This window comes from Solea senegalensis, unplaced genomic scaffold, assembly GCF_019176455.1.
Source record: "Solea senegalensis isolate Sse05_10M unplaced genomic scaffold, IFAPA_SoseM_1 scf7180000014299, whole genome shotgun sequence".
Classification (NCBI taxonomy): Eukaryota; Metazoa; Chordata; class Actinopteri; order Pleuronectiformes; family Soleidae; genus Solea; species Solea senegalensis.
Window position 1 is genome coordinate 130,064 of NW_025321012.1, and position 25,945 is coordinate 156,008.

At 38.7% G+C, this 25,945-nt stretch overlaps 2 protein-coding genes across 3 annotated transcripts; one reads left to right on the forward strand and one right to left on the reverse strand.

Annotated features, from left to right (window-relative positions):
• Positions 1 to 1,213: 1,213 nt before the first annotated feature.
• e2f4 (E2F transcription factor 4) lies at positions 1,214 to 9,641 on the reverse strand. 2 transcript variants are annotated; one of them, XM_044016209.1, is made up of 11 exons: positions 9,214 to 9,641; positions 7,359 to 7,468; positions 6,457 to 6,618; positions 5,708 to 5,751; positions 5,549 to 5,613; positions 5,244 to 5,426; positions 4,958 to 5,030; positions 4,677 to 4,820; positions 4,230 to 4,277; positions 4,071 to 4,115; positions 1,214 to 3,695 (listed from the first exon to the last, which is right to left on the reverse strand). In XM_044016209.1, exons 1-11 carry the CDS (start codon positions 9,376 to 9,378, stop codon positions 3,580 to 3,582), a joined length of 1,155 nt encoding a protein of 384 aa, XP_043872144.1. In that variant the 5' UTR covers positions 9,379 to 9,641; the 3' UTR covers positions 1,214 to 3,579. The 2 variants fall into 2 exon arrangements, with proteins under 2 accessions (XP_043872144.1, XP_043872143.1); XM_044016208.1 differs by having other exon boundaries at positions 5,232 to 5,426.
• Positions 9,642 to 10,646: 1,005 nt separating this feature from the next.
• cunh12orf4 (chromosome unknown C12orf4 homolog) lies at positions 10,647 to 25,070 on the forward strand. The gene is made up of 14 exons (XM_044016210.1): positions 10,647 to 10,723; positions 11,697 to 11,885; positions 12,634 to 12,779; positions 15,005 to 15,186; positions 15,764 to 15,863; positions 16,000 to 16,124; positions 17,224 to 17,330; positions 17,479 to 17,676; positions 18,306 to 18,434; positions 19,210 to 19,278; positions 20,239 to 20,441; positions 23,489 to 23,546; positions 23,752 to 23,819; positions 24,845 to 25,070. Exons 2-14 carry the CDS (start codon positions 11,705 to 11,707, stop codon positions 24,935 to 24,937), a joined length of 1,659 nt encoding a protein of 552 aa, XP_043872145.1. The 5' UTR covers positions 10,647 to 10,723; positions 11,697 to 11,704; the 3' UTR covers positions 24,938 to 25,070.
• The last annotated feature ends 875 nt before the right edge of the window (positions 25,071 to 25,945 follow it).

The window sequence follows — 25,945 nt, forward strand, 5'->3', positions numbered from 1 at the left end:
AAAGTTCCAAGAAGTTGTACATGAATTAATTCAAAGTTCCGGGTCGAGCACAGTTGCGGACAGCCGACCCTTGCCGTCCCATTTTCTACCCCATATTTTTAACCTCCTGCACACTTCATCATAATAAAGCTTGTACAAAGATATTCAAACTCACTGTTATTACTGATTTACAAACTACTGTCCACTGGACAATAATAATAATTTAGTGCATTAAATGACATGGTAAAAGCATTAAAAGAGTATTAGTTTTGATTTAAAAAAAAAACCATAAGCATGGTTTTACTTTGCTGTTGCTTCACTTTGAATACAATGTGCTAACTAATACTAGGCCACTTATGTGATTTTACTGCCCTCTAATGTTAAAACTAAGTGTGTCACACTGGTTTGGTGTAAATAACACAACTTAATGCAATTTATATTTGTTATTTATACTTGTATCAATAATAGCCAAACTCTACTCTGTCTACTCTGAGGTGGGTGGGCTCCTAAATTAAATTCCACTGGACTGCGTACACCTCGGATTAGACTGTGGTATGACAGGAAAGACTTTTACGGAGACATCAGGTTCTGACCAAACACACATATTTTGGGGGTTTTACAGTGCTTTTATTTTAGAAAGTGAGTGTTAGAGAAAGTGGACCTAAGAGAGTCAACAGGAAATGAGGGGAGGAAGAGATAGGGAGCGATGTGAAACTCAAGCTTACACTGGGGGTTTTACATCAGTATGTAGAAATGTGAGCGATTACTAAATGAATCAACTATTTTGATAATTGATTATTAAAACATGCTTTCTGATTTCTACGCTTCTTAAATGTGATTATTTTTAGGTTTCTTTGCTCCATATAACAAAAATTATCATTTTTGTGGACAAAAATTATACAAGGTTTGGTAAACACCGATCAACATTTTCTGCCATTTTATGGACCAAACAATAACTAAATTAAGAAAATTATGGTGAGATTAATTTATTATTAACGAGGCTTTGAATCACACAATGATGAGAGTTTAAAGACTAAATAACCCGCCACACCATTGTTATATAATATACCAAACTCAGAATTTAATGACTTTCCTCTTAGGATATCAGATGTGAAGAAGTGAGCTATGTAGGCTCTTATTTTTAAATTAAATCAAGAACACACATTTATATAGTTTAAATAAGCTTTTCTGAACAGTGTGACACCTTAAACGAAAAAGACACTAGACAAAAACATAAAGAATACCAAAGAGTTTATTCTGTGTCATTTGATGCAACTACATCTTTACAATAGTGAGCCTGTTAAAATATAAACAACCTGTAGGTTTGCGTCTCACATGTCTGCACACGGACATGACTCAACTGTTAAAACTCTCCAGCTACTCACGCAAAGTCGTCCACAACACTGGTTACCAAGAGTGAACCTGTATGTCCACAGTGATGTAAAGTGCAATGATGAGACAAAATGCTTTGACCAAGCGGGAAAGGTTTTGTGGATAAAATCCCTTAAAACGTTAAGTGTAGCTGCAAATTGGTTAGCCATGTTCATGTCTTAATATATCTAGCAGGTATAAAAATAAATGCTATTCTATACAAGCGGTACAGAAGGATATACACAGTTCATACTGTACATACATACATACATTTGTCATCCTAGGCAAAAAACAGGATATTGTTACACAAAGAGTGATTTTTACTGAAGAAAAAAAAAAGCACCATAGACAAACAAATATTGATATTATGCAGTTTGACTGGTAACAAATAATCCATCCCCTGCAGAGAGAGAATATTTAAACTTTAAAAATGTAATTGTTGATTATTGACAAGGATGAACAGACAGACTGGAAAAGGAATAAAACATAAACATGACAAACAGTAACTGTGCCAAATATACAAAAACATGGTCATATTTAATGACACGGTGACTATATGCATGATAAAAACACATCAAAAATACACATCCTTTTACATACAAATTAACTGAGTACGATGGTATTCATATACAAACATTATAGTTAAAAAATAATCACAACAAAACTGAATCTGGAAAAGGGGGGAAATAAGTTACTTCTGATGTGCACCATTTAAGTTGTACATGGACAAGGTCCAATCGTGACAAATTAAACTGAAGGCATGCTTATTTTTTATTTCTCTTAATAATCAAACTACTCGGTGCGGAAGTGGCGTTATTCTACCAGTATAAGAACATGGTAGTTATAATATGGAGTTTACAGGAGACGTTTAGATTTTGCTAAAAGCAGTAGCGGTAGTAGGCTAAATGTTTTTGATGAGAAATAATAATTCTAAGATAATATTTCAATCATCAAGTGATCTGGGAGAGAACGAGACTCCTGCACCTTCTTTGGGCTCAGTTTCCAGACTTGGGGAAATCAGGCTAAAGACTTTGTAGACCAATCACAGGGCAGCTCAGAGAAAGCGAGCACTCAAAAAAGGCTCATCAACTAAGCAAATACACACGTGTCCTTTGGGTGTTTGCAATTCAAGCATTGGCATCAACTGCCTACACTTGAGAGCAACTCTAAAAAAAGAAAAGGGTTTAAAAGAGGACAATACATGCAATAAAACCTGTCAATATGGGTGGAGAGACTGCCTCATCTGTTTATGTGAAGCATGTGTGTCTGTCCTTACTCATCTGATGAATAGCTCAGAACAGAGCATCCATATTCAGAATGTGATATTTTAAAAAACAAAATTCAAAAATACATTTGTATTCTTGCAACCCTGCCTACTACAGATTAATGGAAAAAGGTATTACTCTAAAAACTTCCCCCCTTAGCCTGGTATTGTTTTCTTTTGGTCCGTGGCTTATTACTTAATAAAGTTAATTTGCATCAATAGCTTAGTTTAAGATCATCGTGCAGGAACTGGAACTCAGCAATACTTTACTTCAGCGCTTCATTTGTGTCATTAACCCTTTTTTGTATTTTTGCTCTGCCTGTGTCTCACATGTAGTCCGTAATAAAAACAATTATCTTTTGTGAGATATTACAAAATATATATTCTCTATGTACATGAGGACAGTGCATATTTAACCAGTTATGCTTGAACTCATTCAAGCCACAAGTGAACAGCTGCCTGGGAGATGAAGGCTATGCTCTGATAGGTTTCTTTCTTCTTTTCCTGGAGGCGTCTGACTTAAAATAAAAGAGTGTTCAATTCAAAGACAAGAAGCAGGCACACAGACACACAACCACACCCATGTAAAGAATGCTTATACATTCACTCACAAGCACACAGTTAAGCTAATACACAAAAACATGTAGATTTATAATACACAATAATCCAAAAATATAGTCATCTGTCTATATTTCTTTTGACTCCGTTTCCTTGGAAAAGCAGTGAATAAAAATGTTTTGTTCTGTATTTCTGCAGGAGGCTGTACATCGAGCTACTGTCTGACTGTGCTCGGCTTGAGCTCGCTGTGTCGGTGCAGAGGTGTCCTTGAAGGCTTGTCAGATCATAACGGCTTTCTCACACCTCTCCTTACCTTCCCTGACAGCAAGGGGGAAAACTTGGGACACAATGAAGAGAGATCAGCATGTGAGGGCAACTGTTTCCTGCACTGACGACAGACTCGGAGGTCAGAGGTTGAGAATAGGGACGTCAAAGAGGTCGCACAGGCCTTCTGTCTCATCCAGGTTGTATATGTAGTCATGGTCGCTGGGTGGAGGGGACAGGCGGAGTAGCGGCGAGAACACTGGAGGCAAAACAGAGAAATAATGACACATACATAAAGGATCCATAAAATAAGACATCATACTCCTGTCTTCAAGAGCCTCTTTGTTACACAGATTACAAAGGGTAATTTCTTTCACTGGGCACTACATCCATACTACTACTTTTTCCAGATAAAAATTACTAGAAGACCCAAACGAGACAACAATGTTGAAAAGCTAGGTTATCAGACTGATGGGGAGGTCAAAGTGAAACTGAATGCAAGCATTAAAGGGGGTGCTTTTTGTTCACAACTTATAGTCAATTTGTGGCATATTAGAAGAGAAGTAGTGTGGATGTAGTCTGTATTTGTCATCTGTGTCTCTCTCTCCATCAGTGTGCCTGAGAGCAAACATACCTTCTGATGCCATCAAATCCTCCAACAAATCTCCACTCATAATTTCTGTCAGAGAGAGAGAAAGAGATACGGGGGGGAAGCAGTGACATGAAAAACTGTACAAGCACTGGAGGGAAAAAAATAACCAAATCTAGATAAAACAAAGGAGAAAGTTGTTACCTTTTGTTGGATCAAACATTTCTGAGAGTTCTTTGGGGAAGTCCAGCACTAGAGAGAAACCAAAACAACATTTTCAGCCAACAGTTAAATAGTTAGGTGAACAATAGGAAGAGGTGAGTTGATGTAGTTGGTATAATTAACATTTCAGAAAAGCTGAAAAGTCATGCATTGATTGATTTCATTTTAAATTTTACAAATTACTAATGACGTGAAATTGAACTAAAGCATTTAACTGATTCAGCCTTGGTGGATTTTGGATCTCATTGATTTTACATATTTAAAAATTTAGCTGTGCTTCATATTTTCCCCACTTCTGGTCAAACACGGCAACAACAGCCACTGAACTAATCACTATGTGACATGTACAACAACAAAACCAATACCAGCAAAGCCTGAGAGGTGAAAGTAAAAGGCTTTTCCGTCTCCTTTGGCTGAAACGGAACTCACATTCAGAGGGATCCGACTTAATCGGTTCAAATACCGCAGAGGCGGATGAGGACACAGATCCGTCTAATGACGCAGAAGACTGCAGTTGCTGAGTGACTGCAGCAGGTGTATCTGTTGGTGTGAGTAGTGTGGTGCTCGTCACTTCTGAAAGCAAGCAAACAGGAGACATGAAATGAAGTATTCTATGAAACAGGGAAAAGTTTATTCAACAGGTACAAAGACAAAGTGCAGTGAAACAAAAAATAATATCTCAGCTCACTGAACTGTCTACACCCCCCTACCTGTCACTGGTGTTGATGCGGTTATTGAGGCAGGACCAGGTTTTATAGAAGCTGCTGGAACTGCTTTGGGGACCTGAGGAGTGGAAAGATGTACAAAGGTCATAACAGTGCATAACAGTCTCATTCAAGAGGCTTCTTCAGTTCCTGGGCTGGTGTTATTTTGGCTGCTTTGGTCAGTGTAAGTAAGCAAAGCCGGCAAGAGATAAATAGGAGTCTCATTAAAGAGGGCAAACACTTAACAAGTATGTTCTGCATAGTAAACGCTAATGCTAACATTTCTGTGGACCTGGGAGGCAGCGGCGGCTGACTGGGAGGTAGGTGCTGGGAGGTTCTGGAGGATGTCATCCGGAGGAGGGACGGGCAAAACAACAGGAGAGGCACTAGATGGGTCCTTATTCACCAGCAAAACCTCGATGGGACCAGATGAACTCTTGAGACGGATCTGGTACTTCCTTTGACCATTGAGGACCTGGAAATGAACAACCAAAGACAAAGTCTGAGGCACAAGACAACAACAAGTGGACTTGATATATGTGTGTGTGTGTGTAGATATATGTACATATATATATGAAGTGTCCAAACACAACTTACAGACTCTGGTATGGGCACCTCTAGTTGTGTCCCATTGGGCGCACGAATTGCTAGGAGTGTGTCACCTGCAAGAAAAATAGGTGATGAGTCATGAAAGATATCATCAAATGCAAGAGTAAAGAAACTGAAAACAAGCGAAAATATAGATGAAAAACATACCTTTGAAAGCTCCACAGAGGTCTTCATGTTTTATATATGCCATAGTATAAATGTGTTAAGGGTCAATGATGTCAACAATACAGTCTGCACATTTGAAGGTCTTTTTTGTTTTTGTTTTTTAAAATGGCCTGGCTGAAGCAGTTTATGTTACTATTTAGTATTAATCAAGATTCAAAAACACTGATCCTACAGCTGTAGTGCTGAAGAAATGCTGCTTGTTACAAATGCCTTCTATTTATGAAGCAGGTTTTCCTTCAAAAATGTACAACGCAAATCTGAAATAACTATGGTTAAATAATCCAGGTTATTGTCTCAGACTTTAGAAAGTCAGTCAACATACACAGCTATGTCTACAAGATTACTCTCTGACTTTTATCCATTATATTGGTGGAGTGCACCTTTAATAGGCCAGTACAGAGAACCTAAATATGAGTGTTTTGGCTGACAAAGCAGGCAGAATCTGTGGGGATGTAGAGTATGCCCATGGCAGGATAATCCACTGTAAAATGCCAGATGGCATTGCTATTGGGTAGGTTTCACTGTTTTGTCATGGTGTCTACAGTTGCTCTGTGCCACCAAGCGCCATATGCCATTGCAAAATTTTTGTGCACCTGCAATTTATGAGCACCTTATCCCAGGATGAAATTAGGGTCTGTCTTCTGTAGGAAAAGCCCTGGCTGTGCATCAGTACCTACAGTTTGGAGTTAATAACCTGATTCTGTCTTGAGACAGTGTGCAGTGAAGGATATGGGCTATTGTTGGTGTCATCTGTGACGTTCTTGATGCTCTGTTGGACCCAGACTCTCTGCTGGTCCAGCTCATTTTCCCTGAGAGCCAGATCATCGAGCTCCGCTTTCAGATCGATCAGCTTATCGGCAATCTCCCTGGTGTTACAACCTGGACCTACACCCCTGAAAGACAAAGATGAATTCAGGCTGCGTCATGTCCAGAGAGACGAGAAACGATTCATCCTCGTTCACTTTCTCTTGACTTGCTTAAGTGCCCACCATTAGCATTCCCAACCAATTTTATTTGAAACTGGAAGCTACTTGGGGTCAGGACAGGTTAGCTTATGGGATCAATCCAACATTTATCCATCATCATCAGATCTGTTTGTGAAAATAACATAAATAAGGTAAAAGAACAACAATAAAAAACAAACAAACTTTAGTAATAACATAACTGTCAGAAGTGTAGTGTACTGAGCAAAGCCAAACTTTGTTCTGTACTCTGATAACATTCATATCTATGGCTCTGCAAGAACAGCCGGGTACAGCCTTCTTTCTATTTGTCAGACCACTTTATAATTAAGAAATTATAAGACTGTGACAACTACTCCTAGATAGAAAGTGTGCAAATGAAATTGTCAGTTATAGGACCTGAAACAGCCTCATGTAAAACAGACTAACAGTCCAAGTCATGAGCATGTTTATCACACAGATTCAATAAAGGTTTTGTATCACTCCAAACGTAAGGTCAATAGCTTATATTATTACAGAGAAGAGAAGTCCAACATTTCCCACAATTTTTTTTCCCCTTTTTTAAGTGTGCGAAACAAGGACATCAAAATGTGTACTCAATTGTATTTTTTGTTTGTAGTAAGTATTAAAAGAAAAAGGTTATGGTTATTTTACTTAAACAGTGAACTTACTTCCATTGGATACTGTTCTTGGACTTCTTCTCTATAAGTCCAATTCCCTCTAACACATTAGTGATGTCGTAAATGCGTCTTTTCTGCCGCACTGCCAATGTATCTGCAGCCTGGATGACAGGACAAAAGCAATGAAAATACAATAGAGATAACTGCCATTTCCTTTTGTACATGCCAACAAGTTCAATGCTTCAAAAAAAAGAAAAAGAAAAGGATGAGGTTTTACCACCCAAATTAGTGCCATTTAAACTGCCATGACAGCCCAATGTGTTTATAAAAATGATAACCATGTGGCTGGGGCTGATAAGTCTATGCTTTGACAGCATGCCACGAGTAAACTGGAGTCACAGACCTGCTGAATGACAGCTAACTATAAGGGCTTCTATTCAGTATTTGACATAACAGATTTATGACGTATTAATGAAGGCGTCAACTTAACCGAGGCTGTGAGAGTCACAGACAACAAAGGTGAATGGCCTTTTACCAGACCTTTTATTACTCACACTTTAGTACAAAACTATATTAAGCCACGGCTCTCATAGTAAAGTCTTGAGTCTAAATATGAATTATCATGGAACAATCATGCCAATCTCTATTGTATATGCTTAAGGACAAGACACATTTTAATGTTTTCTGTCTTTAGATAAAGGTTAGATGTAAAATAAAATCTGTGTCATAACACATGTATATAGGGCGTTTTTTAAATTGTTTTCAGGAAAGTTTAATTGTGTGCAGCATAACTCAAAAACTGTGGTTTGGATTTTCTGAGGATGTAGGTTATGGCTTGAAAATAAATAATTAGATTATGGTGGTAAATTAGATAGGGATTAATAGGGTTTCCTTAAAAATGATAACCTTGTGAGATTTTGACACTGTAGGAGACCGAGTGGTCTTAGTGGATGTTTCCACTCCAAGTGTTTCACTTGGGCAGATGAAAATGGGAGTGAAAGACGTGCATGTCTGGTATTTTATTATTATGATCATTATTATGATTATGATTTTATTATCATGAGTGTCAGCAGCCGTGAAGCCAATCAGTCTGCCAAGTCAGTGAGGTCCCAGTGTGAAAAAGAAACTGTTCTGTTATATCAAGTAATGCTTGGCTGGTCAAGCTGCCATCTGGTTCTGGTAGAAAACATACCCCAGGCAGTGTTGCTATTTATGTCATTTTGTTTAAATAAATCTGGGATTCAGATTAAACGTGGGTTACCTGTACATAAATAATATATTCAAGATTTATTGATTCTGATTAAATTGTGTTTTATTGAGACACTGATACTATGAACAGGCTGCTCAGCAAAGATGTTGATATTTTGATTTATACAAAATGTCTAATTAAGAAGACGGTGGCCTATGAATTATCTTACAAAAATGCATATGCTATTTAAAGCGGCGGTAAAGAAAAAACAACGTTCGTTGATCTTTGAAAATGTATTTTGAACGACTGAAAATCAACCAAAGAAGAATGTGTTCTGAAATGACCACGATGTTACTCATCAGAATAAAGTTGTTCATGTGTGAAGAAGCAGTTAGCTCACATGAGAACGACAATAGCTGACCCACTTTTAAAACTTTGAATCTGCGGTGGGCAGAGTCTGAGGGATCGATCAATCGGATTTTTCAAAGTGCAGGTTATAAAGCGAAGCGTGAGCATAGCATGATACGGGAGTTTTTTTTTTTTAAAGAAACTAAGATATAAGTAGAGAGAATGTATTGCCCATTCAAATTAGCCTGTCACACAGCTAGGCTAGGCTAACAAGACCAGCTAACGAAAGTGTATGTAGCCTAACGACAGCGGACAGGCTCAACATGACATGTGCTAGCTAACAACAAAGACTGTAGACTGCATGCTCACCGCTTTCAGGTCCAACACTCCGTCCTTTGCCTCCTGTAATAAAGTCACAAACTTGGTGGTGAGCAGCCCCAAGCTCTTCTCATGTCTGCTCGGGGTCGGTGGCTGGCCAGAGTCCCCCACTGCTCCCAGTTCTCCTCTATTACTGGCCGACTCCAGCTCCATCATCACTCGGGACCAGTTCCGTACTTCCCCCTGACTCCCCGACCAAACCCAGTCAGCGAGCCCAGGAAAGCACGCCCCACCGCCGCAGCGAGATAAACAGACGGCCGGGGAAGAGTGCGGCGAGTTGTAGGTGTGTAATAAGCAAGTCCAACCCTTGTAGCTCCAAGTTATTAGCCTGAAATGAGCTGAACAGCCTGGGTACAATAATTCAATGAGCCAGCTTTCGGTGGAGAGCCGTTGGCCACGCGAGGTATGACGGGACGGTTCAATCGTCAGAGGGAGCGTTTGCAAATAGTCACACACATAGTAGCGTATAACACAGTAAGAGCGAGTTAATAACCTTTAAAGTCAACAAATGCTGACTAACCCAAATAATTAGTATGTTGTTGTTATAAATTCATGTCCTGAAATTATTTCTCGATATTTTTTTTGTGTGTTTAAGGTGTGGGTTTTTGCGGAAGGACCACTTTTACTGCGTTCCCTGCTTACTCAAACTTGAAGAAGACACGCGCGCGCATATGTGCGCGTGCACGACAATGAGTACGCTTCTCACTTTCAAGATTATTTGTATTTTATAATTTAATATTGAATAAAAAGCCACTTAACTTAACACAAATGTTTTCTCGTCTTACTCTTTTTATTTAAGTATCTAAACAAGTTTAAAAAAACATGATTGTTTTTAAGAGTGTAAACATATACAAAATATATTTTACCTTACATGACCTTCCTAAATTGTTCCTTCCTAAATGTAATTGTTTTTTTAATCAACTGTATGTTTGAGTTGTTGCTTGCAGATATGTTATATTATATACCACATTGAAGGCCAAAAACCAAGCGATACAATAAGAAAGTATATACAACATATAAATCTACACTTTTTATAACATACAATAAGACATTCCTTTATTCGTCTGACACAAGGGATAATGTGCAGACAATACATACAAACATATTAAATATGTTCTTTCTTTTTTTCTTTCGTATTATATAGTGTATTATATTGTTATAATGTTAATTTGGGTAAGCTCCAATTATAGTTTGTGACCAGCAGGGGGAGACAGTGCCCATGGAAAGCTTTCAATCTGTGACTGTCGTCAGCAGATTCGTGACACTGTAAATATGCCTTTTTCCCTAAAATATCCATACAATAAAATTGGTTGGTATTCTTAGACTTATAAAACATTACTTCTTATACATTAAACATGGCATAATCACACCCAGTAAATAAAAGAAAGTGCGTCTGCCGGCACCCACTTTGAACTGAAGTAGCAGGTAGTTCGTCAGCTGACTGAACCAAACAGCAGCGTCGTTCTCTCAACAACAGGAAATACTGTCCATTCATACTCAGGCAAGTCTGCCGCTTATAACATTTATATAAACACAAAATCGGCAGATAGTTGGATATGTTGTGTGTCTCTCCCGTATTATTATCTGGCATTCGTTTGTTTCCTAAACGTTAGCTCTACCGCTAGCTAACTCGGAGCTAATTCTGTATGAACGAAAACAAGCTAAACCTAGCTGCTACAGAGCAGCAAAACTCACTTGGCCGTTAGACTTTTACAAGATTTCAAATATAATAAATCGTCCCTCTGTGTTCATTGTCTGCAGTAGGAGTGGAAATGAATATCATAAGTTACCAGGTCCACGATACCAATCATGATACTGCGATTCTGTGATAATCAATATATTTTGCAAGAAAACAAAACGTCCATGAAAAGTTAAAGGTGCAGGACTTCTCTATTTAATCACAACATAAACAATGATTTTCTATGTATTTAGCGTGGATGTGGCATCTCGTAAATGTAGCTGTCTCCTATATTTGCCCTAGTGTATTGATTATAATATTTCATGAGGAAGTATGACGATTTATCACCACATTTGAAGTTTTGAAAGGTAGAACCTGCATACCCCTTCCCCAAACAACTCTATGATTTATCTCGATCTTATTTAAGAGTTAAATTCACTTCAGAATGTTCACTAAAATATGTATGTTGTTTGGTCCCAAGTAATTGTGACAGTATCATAGTCATGTACGAATTGATACGAATTGGTTCTTTTTTCGTAGCATATGTGTTCAATTCTTTATTTTGCAGGTCTGTGCAAAAGTCTCAGGGCACCACAAGCTTTGTTGTTGTTTTTATGTCTGTCACATTCTGTGATTTTTGGCATTTGGGTTGGAATGATGTGATTTGAAAGTTGGTCTCTTTTAGCACTCTGTTAGCACAGTTTCTATCAATTATACTCAACACGTGTATGTAATGCTCATAGTTGTTGTTTTAATGTTAACTTCACCTGTTACCATCTGTTTTTTTTTACCGTAGGGCTGATCATGAAGAAAAATAAAACCAAATCTGTCGGAGCCGCTGAGAAAGAGTATGTGTTCGAGTTCAGGGCAGGAAAACACAACTGCGTCCTGAAGGTACCGCTCAAGTTTCCTGTTCAAGAGAACGTCAGTGACCTTCACGGACGCTTGATGCTGCTGCATAAAATACCCTGCTATATAGAAAATGGTAAGAATTCAGCTTCTTTAATACCTTTTAATATCCATGCATCATTCTCTTTCACATTTCCGGAGGTTATTGGGTTGGTAATAAGGATGGTGTAGGGCTGTAACGAACGATTATTTTCACAATTGATAAATCTGTCATTATTATTATTATTATTATTATTATTATTATGAAACAGGTAAACCTTTGGCCCATAAAATGTCATAAAATGGTGAAAAATTATACAGTTTTAATGATGTCTTTGTCATATAGAAAATATTCACTTTCAAGAAGATGAAAAATCGGAGAACTCAGGAAATGTGAAAGAGCCAAGACAGAAGAGAAGAGAAGAAAGAAAAACCTCTGTTTTTTGTTTTTAAAACATTGCATGCACGTTGCAAATGTAATATCATATGCCTCTTTCATCTTAGGCAGGAATTAAGCAAATAAAAATCAGGATTATTATTATTATTATAACTGGTAATATCAAACTAGTGCAGTGCGGTGCAGTACCCTCTGTCCTCACCAAACTTCTCTATTTCAGACACCTCAAATGTTTAATCCAAATCTACACAGTTGGAACTGAGAAAATTGAGATTCAGTTTATTTTAACTGAATCTAGAGAAATAAAGTCCCTCCTAGGAAAGAGACACTTTTCCCAGCAGGCATGCTGTTTGTTTGAAATCTGAACTGATGGAAAATAACCAGCTCAATGATTTTGCAGAAATAAAAAACATGTTTTTAATCACTGTTTTTTCCCCTCTTCCCACAGAGCTAAAAACCTCACTTTCCAGCTTCATTGAGAGTGAAACCATCCTGGATTATGACAGAGAGGCAGAGCTGGCCCTGCAGAGACTCACCACAGGGGATGTCGATGTAAACCAGCTCACTAATGCTTGGACCAGGTCTTATATGGAGGTGATCACACATTTCAAAGTGATACTGTGTCTGAAATCTATTGTTGGGTATCATTTCATCGATCTACAATCATGAACTTTTTTTGTATCATGGCTAATTTAAATTTGCAAACACGATGCCTGAAAGCGAACTAAGTCTTCCTGGTATTTAAGCTTACATTTACACAAAATCATAGCTGTTGTACATTGAAGGATGTGAGATTTTAGTCATAAATTATAATTAATCCACAAGTAATACTATAAACATAAGGGACCTTTCATTGCCTCAGTCACTACGTTTATATATCGACAAAAAATATTTTAAATTAATCTGATTAAAACAGTAGTCTGAGTATGACACTGGATTAGGGTTATGTAAATTGATTCATCTGATTATTTTAATTAAGGTCAAATTCAGAAAAGCAATAATCAAATTAAAATGTGCAGTACGCCGATCTCAATCATATAATGCAGTAGAGGTGGGTGGGGGGGAATCGATACAGTGAAATATTATGATAATATTTTGCTTTTTCGCATACAATTGTTTTACTAATGTTGCAAATACACATTAAACCTTTGTGGATTAGCATAAAAAATTAATTGATGTTTCAGTCCACTAGATGGTGGAAGTCTAGTGCTCACTAGCGCTGTTGTAAGAGTATATCGAGATGATCTTGCAAATATTGCATTTTGCCATATTGTGTTAATATTGACGTAAATATTGTCTGCTGATGGTGCTTAACAACTTTATTAGACCACCTGACATAAAAATGAGAAACAGAACCATTTTTGAAATCTTTCAAAAATGTGTTTAAAATTTTAAAATGATATTGTTGTTTATTTGGCAAATAAACTGAATTCACCTTTTTATACGCAAATTTGAGCTGAATCACTGGGCTTCTTCTCTACATACTGGTGTATTAACCATTACAGAAACACAGAAAAAATATTTAGATAATCACCAATGCTGTTAATTTAGGGCAATACATTTGTTAAGCACTGTACACATTTCTAAAAAATAATTTTCTGTGAAAACCGTCTATTTATAAAGTGGACATCACCCTTTTATTCTTGGCAGCTGTTCCAGAAAGTTAATTTCAGACTGTGGCTTCTCAACACCCCCCGATCGTATATCCACTACTCTTGTGTTTCTGTAGTAGCACAGCTGAGTGTTTTCGGAAGTGTCCTCGAGTGCTCCTGCTTACCTCAGGGCGGACACGGACCATCAGAGCCATTTCAGATGAAGTAGTGCCCAGCATATGTAAATTAGTTATTCATGAGTTGTGGAGGTGAAAAAAAAAGAAATCTCATTTCATCAGCCCACGTGCTGCATTCAATGTCTCTCTGTCTCATTACAGCTGGGTACACTTGGCTGCGTTTGGTCCCAGTGATCCACTACATGGTGGTGGTTTCACACATTTGATAATGGAGTCATCACTTTCACTTACAGATCAAATTCAAAATAAGGCACCTTGCGAAAATGGAGACGGGCTTGCGATTTTCTAATTGAATTTAACAGCCCGTTGGTTTAGTTGATTTGATTTAAAGGAAAACCACACACTTAAACGTTGCGGTCACTTGCTCAGGTGTTGATAAAAAAACACAGAAAAACAAAGATTGTGGCGATCTCACTTGATGTTGTGAAGCGCCTCTGTCCCACTGCACTGAGACATTTATTACATTTGGCTTCCACTCAACATTTTACTGCAGCCACCCATAAATACACATGGAAGCTTTCCAGAATCCACCGTGTTTGGGGTCTGAAGATTCCTCAACTTGTATAAATAGAGAAGATTAGATGCTAAATGTTGTTCTGTTGCTTTTCTAATTGTAGATTATCAACTGTCCTGTTGTTGTGATCAAACCAAAAACTTTGGTTTGTTCGTGTTGCTTTGTATCTCAGCTCATCACCTGCAATCCTGTGTCATATCAAACCAAGTATACATGCAAAACAGTGATGGTTTACATCAAGGGTGCAATTAACAATTATTATCATGATTGATTCATCTGTTTATTATTTTCATGATTGATTCATCTGTTTATTATTTTCATTTTTGATTCATCTGTTATTTGGTTAATTAAATATCAGAAAAATTCAAATATATTGAATTTACTGTCAAAGAGGAGTAAACATTTACATTTCCGTAGCTTTAACTAGTGAGTGTTTGTTGCCACTGCCACCAAATCCTGTTGCTGATGGTGTTTTTTTTAAAGTATTTCTTCTATTTTCTTCTGTGACTGTCCTAGACTACGCTGGAGCATGCTCGGCCTGAAGAGCCCAGCTGGGACGAGGACTTTGCTGATGTTTACCATGAGCTGATCCACTCCCCGGCCTCAGACACTCTGCTCAACCTGGAGCACAACTACTTTGTCAGCATCTCTGAGCTCATCAGTGAGAGAGACATGGAGATTAAGAAGCTTCAGGAGAGGTTGGTATTTGGGATTCATGTATGTCATTTATGTACATGTACATAGTGTGTTGTAGTCAGTCATGGCTCTATCTCTCTGTACGTATAAGAGGGCGACTTTGACCCGAAGCCGACACAATTGGAGTAAGCTGAAGTGTACTCTGACTGTCACAGTGGTTGCCGCCATTATTTATGGTTTTGGCAAATGTTATTGTTGCATCCAGGAGGGAGCAACAACTAGCCCCATCAAAACACACACAAGCACAAAAGTCACACACCTTATTTATCTTTATTATTAACTCCTGTTGAACTATAACTACTGATGACTATTTACATGAACCAACCATCATTGTTTATTTTGAGTTGCTGTGAAGGGAAAAGGAAAACAATGTACTGTAGTAAACAGAAACACTGGGTTAATCACTATATTTTCAGTCAAGCAACATTTAAATGTACCCTATTTTACTCTATGTTTCACTAAAAGAAGATAAATTTACCCTAACCCAACATGAGCCTGACAATTATTTCTGGATTTAAGTCCAGTCCTGCTCTAGTATCTGTGTTCAAGTAGATGCTGTTATGCTTTTTTGTCTTGAAGGCAAGCAGCTGAAATGGACAAGGTGATGCACGAGCTGGGGAATACTTTGAGTGACCACGACGTAAATGCAGTCGCATCACAGCATTTCGATGCACAGCAGGTAAGAGCCTCTCTTCTGTTCTCTGTAGGTTGTAGTGATGTTAAAGCAAGTGCACCATCGCCACATACTGTAGATGAATTAAGATTTCTTACGGGTTCAGATCAGGTCATTGTCACATTGTCTTCTTTTATACCAGGTGCTGGAGAACAAGTGGGGCAGCGAGCTGAAGCAAGTCACCTGCATTCAGAAGCAGGAGTACCAGGAGTGGGTCATCAAGCTGCATCAAGATCTGCAGAAACCCAACAACAGCAGCAAAATTAAGTGAGTTTCTGTGGTTTTGTTCGTGTATAATCTTTTAACAAAGAGCCTGTTAACAAGTATTATCTTTGCACATTCTTCTGTAACAGTCTCATTTAGGATAAAGTTAATGAACACTGGAGTCAGGTGTTTAAAGGCTTACTCTTGTTTGGGTAGAGAGAAAGATAAGCAGCAGTGCACAGACGAGTGAATTCTGCAGATGAAGCAGCTTTGAGTGGGATTGTCAAAAAGGCAATGACAGAGTGTCACGTCTTTGCCCACTGACAGCGTGGCTTTGGCATAGCTGCTTGGGCTTGTCTGGGTTTCGAGATTTATTACCCTCCGTACTTCATTTGTGCTATGAATGATTACGTATTGAAAGAGCTACAGGGTGATTTAAAAAAATAGGAAGACCAGCTAAGATATAGCTGAGGAGGAGAAACTCACAAATTGACCCATGATATTAAAAAATAATCAGTATCTGTCATGTGATCTAGAAAAGCGCTGGACTCATGCTTTGTTGTTTTCCAAAGCACAGGCAACATTTTCTTATTAATTGAAAAGATCCAAAAACTCACCATAGTGAAGATCGATGTTTAGCTCCCAAGTATCAGTCATGACGGATCTTTCGATAACAACTGGGATAAAAAATAAAATAAAAAAAATAATCTAATGGGGATTGTGAAAAATGAAGCACTGCACATTTCTGATTTAAATCCAGGTCTAACTGTCTGACTCTGTATTTATTGGCCTTTTCATCAAAACCAAAACACAGAAACCACCAGACTAAGAGCTTCTCCAACAATGTGCTGACTCTGCTGCGGTGGGACTTAATAATTTTTCATGAGCTCTCTGAACAGCAATTCAACTTTTTTTTTAAGTGCTTAACCTAAAAAAAAAACCCAGAAACTCTATTATTTCCTTTGTTTTTTTTTATTGTCCATGATATGTGAAATATAGTGTTGTTTGCAGTCATTATAAAATATGCCTTTAATTAAACTCTTCGGGTTGTTTATGTTTTTGTTGTTTTTTCTAACCTGATAACATACACTATGTGTTGTGAATGCTGTACTTGGTCATAAACTTCACAGACTGGTTTGTTTTTCCTCTGATTTATTTTGAGTGAGGAGATTAAGGTTCAGCCCAACCAGCTGTCAGAGCTGGAAGATTCTGGGTCGAGGATGTTTGAGGAGCAGCCTCAGCTGGAGGAGAGCTTCACCATACACTTAGGTGACTCAACATTTTCCTCTTTGCCACGATTCACCACGTAGCTGTGTGATGGCTGACATGACATCATTTCAATGCTGTTCAATGGGTGTTCATGTTTAATATGTGTATTTGTGTCATTTGTGTATTTGCTGTGATGTTTTTTTCACAGGAGCACAGCTGAAGACGATGCACAACTTGCGGCTGGTGCGCGCAGACGTGCTCGATTTCTGTAAACACCGGCGGCACGGCAGCGGCGGAGCAAAGCTGCGGCGGCTACAAACGGCGCTCTCGCTGTACTCCTCTTCGCTCTGTGGTTTGGTGCTGTTGGTCGACAACAGGGTCAACTCCTACAGTGGCATCAAGAGAGGTCAGTGGACATTCTGAATGTCATATGACACACGATGTGTTTTCTTTTCACCGTACAGTTGATGATGTTGTTCTGTGGAAATGTAAGAGTCGCTTTTGGCAGATGATCGTTGGCCTCCTTTACAGCTGGCCTTAATATGTGTTTTCTGTGATCGGATTGCAGTTGGATAGCGCCTGACAACTTGTAAGTAAAGGTGTAAATACACATGAGGATGATTGGATTGTCATCTGATCTGTTAAACCACTTTAGGAGGTGGTCGGAGACGCATTGTGACCACATTGAATGGAAGTGTAAATGAGTCTCCAATGCGTCTCCACCTACAAAATCTACATGAGCAGAAATACTTTGTTGACTCCGAGCACAGCTAACGTGAAAGCGGCGACAAAACTGCGCAGTCTCTTCTGCCTTTGTCGGTTTTCTACTTAGATGATTTTTCCCCCTGCTTCAGAAAGAGCAAAGCCAGGTGTAAAGGGGGCCATGTTTTGAAATATGTCACAATAATTCATGCAGCATGTTGTTTTATTTTTGTACAAGTGAGTTTTTATTTTGGTCCTACTCATGTCCCAACTCTACTGTCATTTTTCATTCATACTTTTTTATTTCCTGGCCTCTCTTGTGCTGACCGGTAGACTTTGCAACAGTGGCGAAGGAGTGCACAGACTTCCACTTTCCCTGTCTGGAGGAGCAGCTGGAGGAGGTGCAGCAGGTGGTGCTCTATGCCAGAGCACAGCGGTATAGCAAGAATAAAGACCAACCTGGTGAGGATGAGACTTGGAGCTGCGTTTTCTCAGTGCAGCCACAGTTCTCATGTGCAAACACTGAGGGAGGAAAAAGGAGAAAGAGAAGCTTTGTGAGCCCACAAGTCATACCACTTTCATCCTAGATGTACATCTCACCTCAAGATGTGAAAACGAAGCGTAGCTGATAAGTCCTGGCTGCCAGGGTGTTTTTATCTTTTAGCTAAATATGCATTGTAAGATGCTTCACCAATATAGTTATTCATGGTCTTGTTTAGTCGTACGACTGTGACACAAATTTACATGGTGCAGGTGGTTGTTCCGCCACAGCTGTGTTTGTTTTTGCAAATTATACAAATTCTACTCACTTTAAAGATGATCTCTGATTTAATTTGAGGTTTAGCAACATGAGAAACGAGTGAATTGAAGTATAAAGTATAAATATACACATTCCTGTAACTGTGTTGGACTATGAAAAGAAAGATTTTCCCCAAAGTTGGACAATATCAATGAGATTCCAGCAGCATGAGAGTGGAAATTAACAGACAGGAAATAGTTACATCACTGTTCATAAATTGACAAGGGACAATGTCCAGATCCTTATCACAGCATAGCTGAGTGGTGCACAGAGTAAAGCTGTATATAGAAACAGTCTTACAAGCTCAAAAGCCTCTCCAGGAAATTCCAGCTGCTGTTGTATAAATAAATATACATTAGATTTTCTTTAATACTTTTTTAGATGTTATTTATACTGAATGTTTTTGTTTTTTTTAATGTTGTGTCATTGCAATTACAGAGATTCCAAGGAACGGAGGTGATGAGAAGAGCAAAAATGTTGAAAGAAACCCTTCTAACATCTTACCAGGTAATTCTTATTAATAATGTATACTGTACATTCTTTGCCTGTGCAAGTTAAAGCCTGGGTTGCCGCCATCATTTTGGTGTTGTTGAGAGAGGGCTAGAGACCTCGGCTTTGGGGAAATCCGGCCCGTGATGGGAGACTTTGACCAAACACAAGGCAGGAAATGTGCACCTCCCTTCAGTGATAGTGCCTACACTGCAATTCATCTTAAACTAGTGCAATGCCTGTTGTCTCGCATTTCTTACCCAAACATCTGGTGCCCTTATTGAGTCACCTGCCAAGTTTGAAGCCTGTCAAACGAAACCGAGTAACAGACCAGAACAGTTGAAGGAAAATATCCACTGGTGTAGGGGCGGGAGCAGCTCTTTTAGTTATTTCTACTGATATGTCTTGCGTTTCCTATCCCAACAACGTCAAAGTCGGCACTGCACACATTTGGGCCATTAGTAAGTCACCTGCCAAGTTTGTATCTGGTCAGGTGAACCGTTGGGTGATTAACAGACAGACGTCCCTTGCATTTATAGATCCATCTTACCGCTTTATTCTCCACATGATGGTCGTGGGGAGGGCACTGGAGCCACTCCCAGCTGACATAGGGCAGGGACACTAGACAGGTCACCAGTCCACTCCATCACAGGGCCAACATAGGGACAAATTACCATCCACACTCAATTTAGATTGTCCAATTTGCCTCATCCCCAAGTTTTTGGACTGAGGGAGGAAACCAGAGAACCTGGAGAAACACCCACACACACACGTGAAGAACATGCAAGCTACATGCAGAAAAGCCCGTATTTATAAATAGATAGAGGGAAAAGAGTCTAAAATGGAGTTGGTACAGTTGTTTAGAGATGGAAATTTTAAAAGACAAATCACAGATGTTTTCTGACCACCATATTGAAAAACCCCACTCGTTTCTCTTGTGCCTTGATAATCATCTCCATGACTCCTCTTGCCCTCAAGGTGAGTTCTACATCTCGCGGCACTCCAACCTCTCAGAGGTCCATGCCGTCTTCCACCTGTGTGTAGACGACAACGTGCGGTCGGGAAACATCACAGCACGCGACCCGGCCATAATGGGGTTGAGAAACATCCTGAAGGTCTGCTGTACACACGACATCACCACGGTTACAGTGCCTCTGCTCCTGGTCCATGACATGTCCGAGGTAAGAATAGCTGCCAGTGTTGTAAACACTTGTACGCTGTGATTATGCACATTCCTTCCCTTCCAAACACACACTTTACTCATTAGTTATCACGCTTATTCTGTGTCGATGCAGGATGACAGTAATATAATAATGTGATCATAAAACCATTCAACCGTAATCATAATTTAATTTTACTCTCAGCCAGTTTGTTTGCTTTAAAAAAAAAAAGTGCCCCAAAGATCTAACAAGCTTAGAGTTTTAAATCCCAATCTCAACCAGTGGTACTTACATCCCATAATGCGATTGCATTAAACTGTTTGCTGTTCACTGACCAACACTGTGCACTTGAGTCATTCATTGTGATTCAGAGAGCATGATCACCCACAAAAGTTAAATTAAGAAGCTAAATATAAAATGATATGCAAAGTTAAAATAGACAGCTCAGAGCAGCAATAATAAGATAATGGTTGTTATAATTGGTCATGAATAAGTGGCAAAAAAATATATAAAAATCTGAAATAAATGGTTATAAAAACTAGTTTATAGTATGTTAGCTAAAGAAATGTAAATACATTAATTGTTAAATGACTTAGATAAAATAAATAGAAAGCCAATGATGTAACCCTTGAATGATTGACATTTATTTTTTATCATTATTAATATTATCATTATTATTATTAGAATAGTCAGCTAATATTGAGTAGTTAATGATTTAATAGCTGAAGTTGAATATACTATTGTATGCTCTTATACACAGACACTGGAACTAAAATGTAGATGGCTGATATTTGTCATTTTTGATAATTGGCATTGGCTGATTGATTTTTATTACAAATTATGCATTTTGTTGTTATATCTCTAAAGCTTTATCTTTCTTAGTCACTTTTTTCATCCTAAAGTTTGTATTTGATGACCTGTCTTTCATGTATTTATTTATTTTTCCATTGAAAATACTGGATGATATAATTCCACTGCAGTGCAGACATAAAATGTAGATTATCGTTGTTCAATGACTGGTTACTGAAGTTAAGCAAGTTTGTTTTACTATTATCATTATTAAATAGTGATATTTTATCACATGGGGGGGAAAAAAGGAAAGAAAATTGGCTAATTTTATGGGCCAGAACATTGAATTATTACTGGCCATAGTAATTTGTACTGGCCATAGTAAAACCCATATTGGTCGATCTCTAACTGGAACATGTTGTATAGTCCTTCTCTATTTTACAACATATTTTTGTTCTGTTTAACAATATTAGATGGTTTTTATAATTCAGTGCTAGAATTTTACTTTTACATTCTGTGTTGTTCCTCTCTCTTGGCACATTTCTCTTATCTGCTTTGGGCTTTTGTTTGTAGTTGTTTGAACGGCTGCTGGCTCCACATGTTTCTCAGACACTAATGGATGTACTGACATTTTTCCTCCTCCTTTCATTCAGTTTCTCTGTTTGTTTGTGTTTTGCATCAAAGCTGCCTGGCTTTTCTCTGCCCAGACTGTGAATTGAGCCTATTACTGAACATATCCCAGGTTTGACACCAGAGGGTCAAAGTAGAGAGAGTGGTAAACTTTTCTGTTTACTTAGTGCCTCTCACAGTGTACCTCAGAGTTTGTGTAGCAGCCGTCTGCACTCACACAGTAATAGAGGGAGAGTACAGAGAGAGCCTTCAGCGCTCGAGGAGCTAAGCTTGATTTAATCACAGTTTTAGGCCGAGGTCAGATCTATATAGGGTTGTTTTTTTTATGGAAATTGGAAAATCAAATTTTATTTGGTCTGTTTTCCTCCATAATGAACTGAGAATCCCATAAGATGGAAAGTAAATTCTCAGCAAGGCTCTGCCTGGAGTGCGCTCGTGCCACAACTTGCCCAGTGCAATTTTTCTTCTCATGTCTAATCATAAGTCTTTTGTTTACATAACCAAAGCCTTCAAACTTCTGAAGCCTCAGGAACCAGAGGATCTTTAATTGATAGCTTCTGGTTCCAAAACTTTCCATCCGTCTTCTTCTTTTCTCTCCTGTTTTCTACTTAGCAGAGATGTTTGCCTGTTTCTACATGCCTATTCTTGTGTTTTGGCACAAAATAGTTTGTCTCGATGAACTGTTGACTGCAGTTAAAATACAACAGGACTTTTTTAGATTTTCAGGAGTTGCTCAGTGATACTTAAAGTTTGTGAAGAGGAAATTGAAACCGCTTCTTAATTTAGGGAGGCAGTTTTGCACACAGTGACTCGCACACAATTTGACATGTGTTCATTTTTCTGGCTTTTATTTTTCGCGTCAGCTGCTTTACAGCAATTTAACAAAGGTGATTTCACACGAAACTACTATTAATGACTGTTGACTCTAAAAGGCGGCTTAGCTAGCGAGAGACACTGTTGACATGGACCTTCACATGAGCTGCGCTGACAACCCCTGCCTCCAGTTCATGGATCCAGTTAAGTTGGAATGAGAGCAGCATGTTTTCCAGTAGGTAAAATGCTGGGGACCTTGCTGAGGTCACTGCCAGCAGCCAGGAGCCAAACACTTAAAACTGATGGCAGATGAGAAGTGACATATGCCAGACGCGACAAACAGGCTCATTCTAATTGCTTAACTTGTCCCGGTCACCTGACAAGAGATTGGCCCAAATTTAGGATGTATTTTGTAGTTTATTTTGTATTTTTGTGTTTTTGACTCAACACAGAAACGGGGCTTAACGTGGGGAATAATGCACATACTGTACGTGCCTGAGTGTTCAATGAAACACGTCAAAATAATGGAAATAATGTCAAAAAAACACATTTTCTCATTCAAGGAGCCTACGAAAGGCTACTGTGTATTATAAAAATAAACTTGTTGTTCTTTCTATTACATTCTATTTGCAGAATCAGTCTTTGTGCCTATTTTAGACGAGGATGCATATCATATTAGATTAGATTAGATTTGACTTTATTAATCCCATACTGGGGAAATTCACTTGTTACAACAGCAGGATTGGGAGCAGATGGTATTACACTATGATATGATAAGAAATATAAAATATACAACTGTATTCATTGTTCTCATTTCTCCTTTTGTGTCTCTGCAGGAGATGACCATACCATGGTGCCTAAAGCGAGCTGAGCTGGTATTCAAATGTGTGAAAGGTAACATGAAAGTTTGACTTTAAGCCGAGTTAAATGGTTTAGGCTCAAATTAAAAACATGTGAAGACATTTATTAACATTACGTCTATCATTTATTTCTATTCTTTTCACTCTAAAAGCATAATCAAAGTGTTTTAGGATTAGATGTGGTATTTCAAGTGTTGAAATTAACAGTTAACAGTTATTTTAATGTGTAACATTTGCAGGCTTCATGATGGAGATGGCCTCATGGGATGGAGGAATATCACGCACCGTTCAGTTTCTGGTGCCAAAGGTAAGAGCACAATGGACCCACCTGTATTTACGGTTTTGCATCACATGAGAAACTTATCTATTGAGTAAAATCCCGCAAGCGAGTCTTAATTTTAATTAAAGGGGATTAAACAAAAGCACATCTAAGGCCTCGTGTGTTAAAGGGACACCTGTTTTTTTTTTTTTTACAGCACACCTTTTAATGCAGACAGAGAAGAAAGACCTCTATAAATGATAGAGCTTTAGCTTCTTGTGACCAGTGATTACAGTGCTGTGATTAAAGAAAGCTCAATAAGAAGTAATTACACTGTGGTGCAATCTCGACTTTACTTGGAAATCCAGGTCTATTATTGTGTCTCCTAATAAATTTGTAAGATCCTTAGTAAGATAATCCGTGTAAAATAAAGGTTTTCTGCCAAGTGTGACCCTTAGTCCTGGTTGAAGCAGTAAATCAGTCTGGGTTTAGCTGGATGTTGTGTACCTATAGCTCTTGTGGTTTGTCAGGACAGTAGCAGAGTCTGAAGCTTGAGCTCATGCTGACAGGTTAAGATGATAAAAAAGCGGCGGCATCAAAGAACTCCGGCTGAATTGGCTTCCTGTCAGCTACATGCTCAGACATCATTCAAAATAGCACCTACTGAGACAGCATTGTTTTTCTTCACCTCAAAGACACACAGTGGCTAAATATATTCCGAGTTGAATGATGCCAGGTGCAACTTAAAGATTAATACTTGACATTGTTATTTGATAGATAGTAATGCTTAGAATGACACAGTACGCCGGGTCGCCGTTAAAGTCGCAGCTGCCGGAGCAGAAATCATTTCAGCATCTTGACAATCGCTCCCTCAGGAGAGAAATATTCCGCAATGTTGAGCGCACAGCTGGCTGTACACCAGGAGTCTGGATGAATTTTGGCTTTTAACGCCCATAACATAAATTAAAAGATCTCTAACATTGACATTGTGCGGGTAAAAAGAAAATGTGGCTTCTGCAGGAATGTCGGCGTCTTGTTGCTCACTGCTGCGTGTTGTCTCTTTGTGTGCACAGAGTATCTCAGAGGAAATGTTCTACCAGTTGAGCACCATGCTGCCTCAGATCTTCCGCGTCTCCTCCACCCTGACTCTCACCTCAAAGCACTGACGGATTAGGCACCACGCTGCTCGCACGTGGCATTCGGATGATGCGGACTTCTTCTAACAGCATTGACCAATGTGTTGGGGTTTTCTTTGAAGTGGAGATTCCGTGACTGAAGTAGAGAGTTTGTAAAAAAAAATGCACATAACCTCCATTTACAACAGAATGGTAAGGGATGGAGCTCTGGTTGTTTTCACGGCATTACAGCACACTTTTATGCAGTTGATGAGCCTTGTTATTTTGCACCTTTCAGTGTTTCCCAATCCTGGTCCTCGGGGATCAATGAATCAGGTGTGTTGCAGAAAGGAAACATGTAAAACATGCAGGGGACTCGGGTCCCTGAGGACCAAGATTGAGAAACACCTGGTGAAGTTTTGTGTCCCAGCTGAATGTCCCTTACCTCAGCCTTCCCTTCCAAGTGTTGGACAACATATGTAGCTTTCATTTAGCATCAAAACTCATAAGATCTTATTGTGGCCCACTATCAAAACTGATATAAGAATAAAAGGCTCATTCTAGGGTAAAGAAATACAACAATTCATACAATGAGGTGATTGTAACTATTTTATCTTCTATTTCTGCCAAGTGAAAACAATGTCACCTAAATGTTTTACCCACTGGACCTTTAAATATGCACACGTATACATGAGTATTTCTTAGCACTGGAACCAGTGGCTCACGCACGAAGCAGCTGCTGCAGTTATTAGTCCAAGCTTCCAGGGTGTGGTTCTGGTGACATGCTTTTACGACATCACTATTCCTAGTTTCCCTTTAAAGCAGCAATTTGCAACTTTTCCTTCAGCAGAACGGAGCTGCTAGTGTGGCATTTGTGAGGGTTTTTCTCTTTTCTTTTTTTCCCCCAGTTTGCTGTTGCGCTGTGAAGTGTCGCCAACCAAGCAGATGACATGAATGTGAAAACAAGTATCGTTTACTGAAGTAATGAACGTGAACACACTGACTGAAGTGGGACCAGGGTTAACATTTATCATTAGCATATTTAGCGACCATGCTAAA

What these genes read in the sequence shown, in the direction of transcription:
- e2f4 (XM_044016208.1), bottom strand. Translation starts at nt 9,378, where the DNA reads ATGATGGAGCTGGAGTCGGCCAGTAATAGAGGAGAACTGGGAGCAGTG. An exon ending in AGGTGCCCATACCAGAGTCT is followed by an intron (nt 5,427 to 5,548) that starts GTAAGTTGTGTT and finishes GTTCATTTCCAG; the next exon opens with GTCCTCAATGGTCAAAGGAA. An exon ending in AATGTTTGATCCAACAAAAG is followed by an intron (nt 4,116 to 4,229) that starts GTAACAACTTTC and finishes TCTCTCTGACAG; the next exon opens with AAATTATGAGTGGAGATTTG.
- cunh12orf4 (XM_044016210.1), top strand. Translation starts at nt 11,705, where the DNA reads ATGAAGAAAAATAAAACCAAATCTGTCGGAGCCGCTGAGAAAGAGTAT. An exon ending in ACCCTGCTATATAGAAAATG is followed by an intron (nt 11,886 to 12,633) that starts GTAAGAATTCAG and finishes CTCTTCCCACAG; the next exon opens with AGCTAAAAACCTCACTTTCC. An exon ending in GGTATTCAAATGTGTGAAAG is followed by an intron (nt 23,547 to 23,751) that starts GTAACATGAAAG and finishes TAACATTTGCAG; the next exon opens with GCTTCATGATGGAGATGGCC.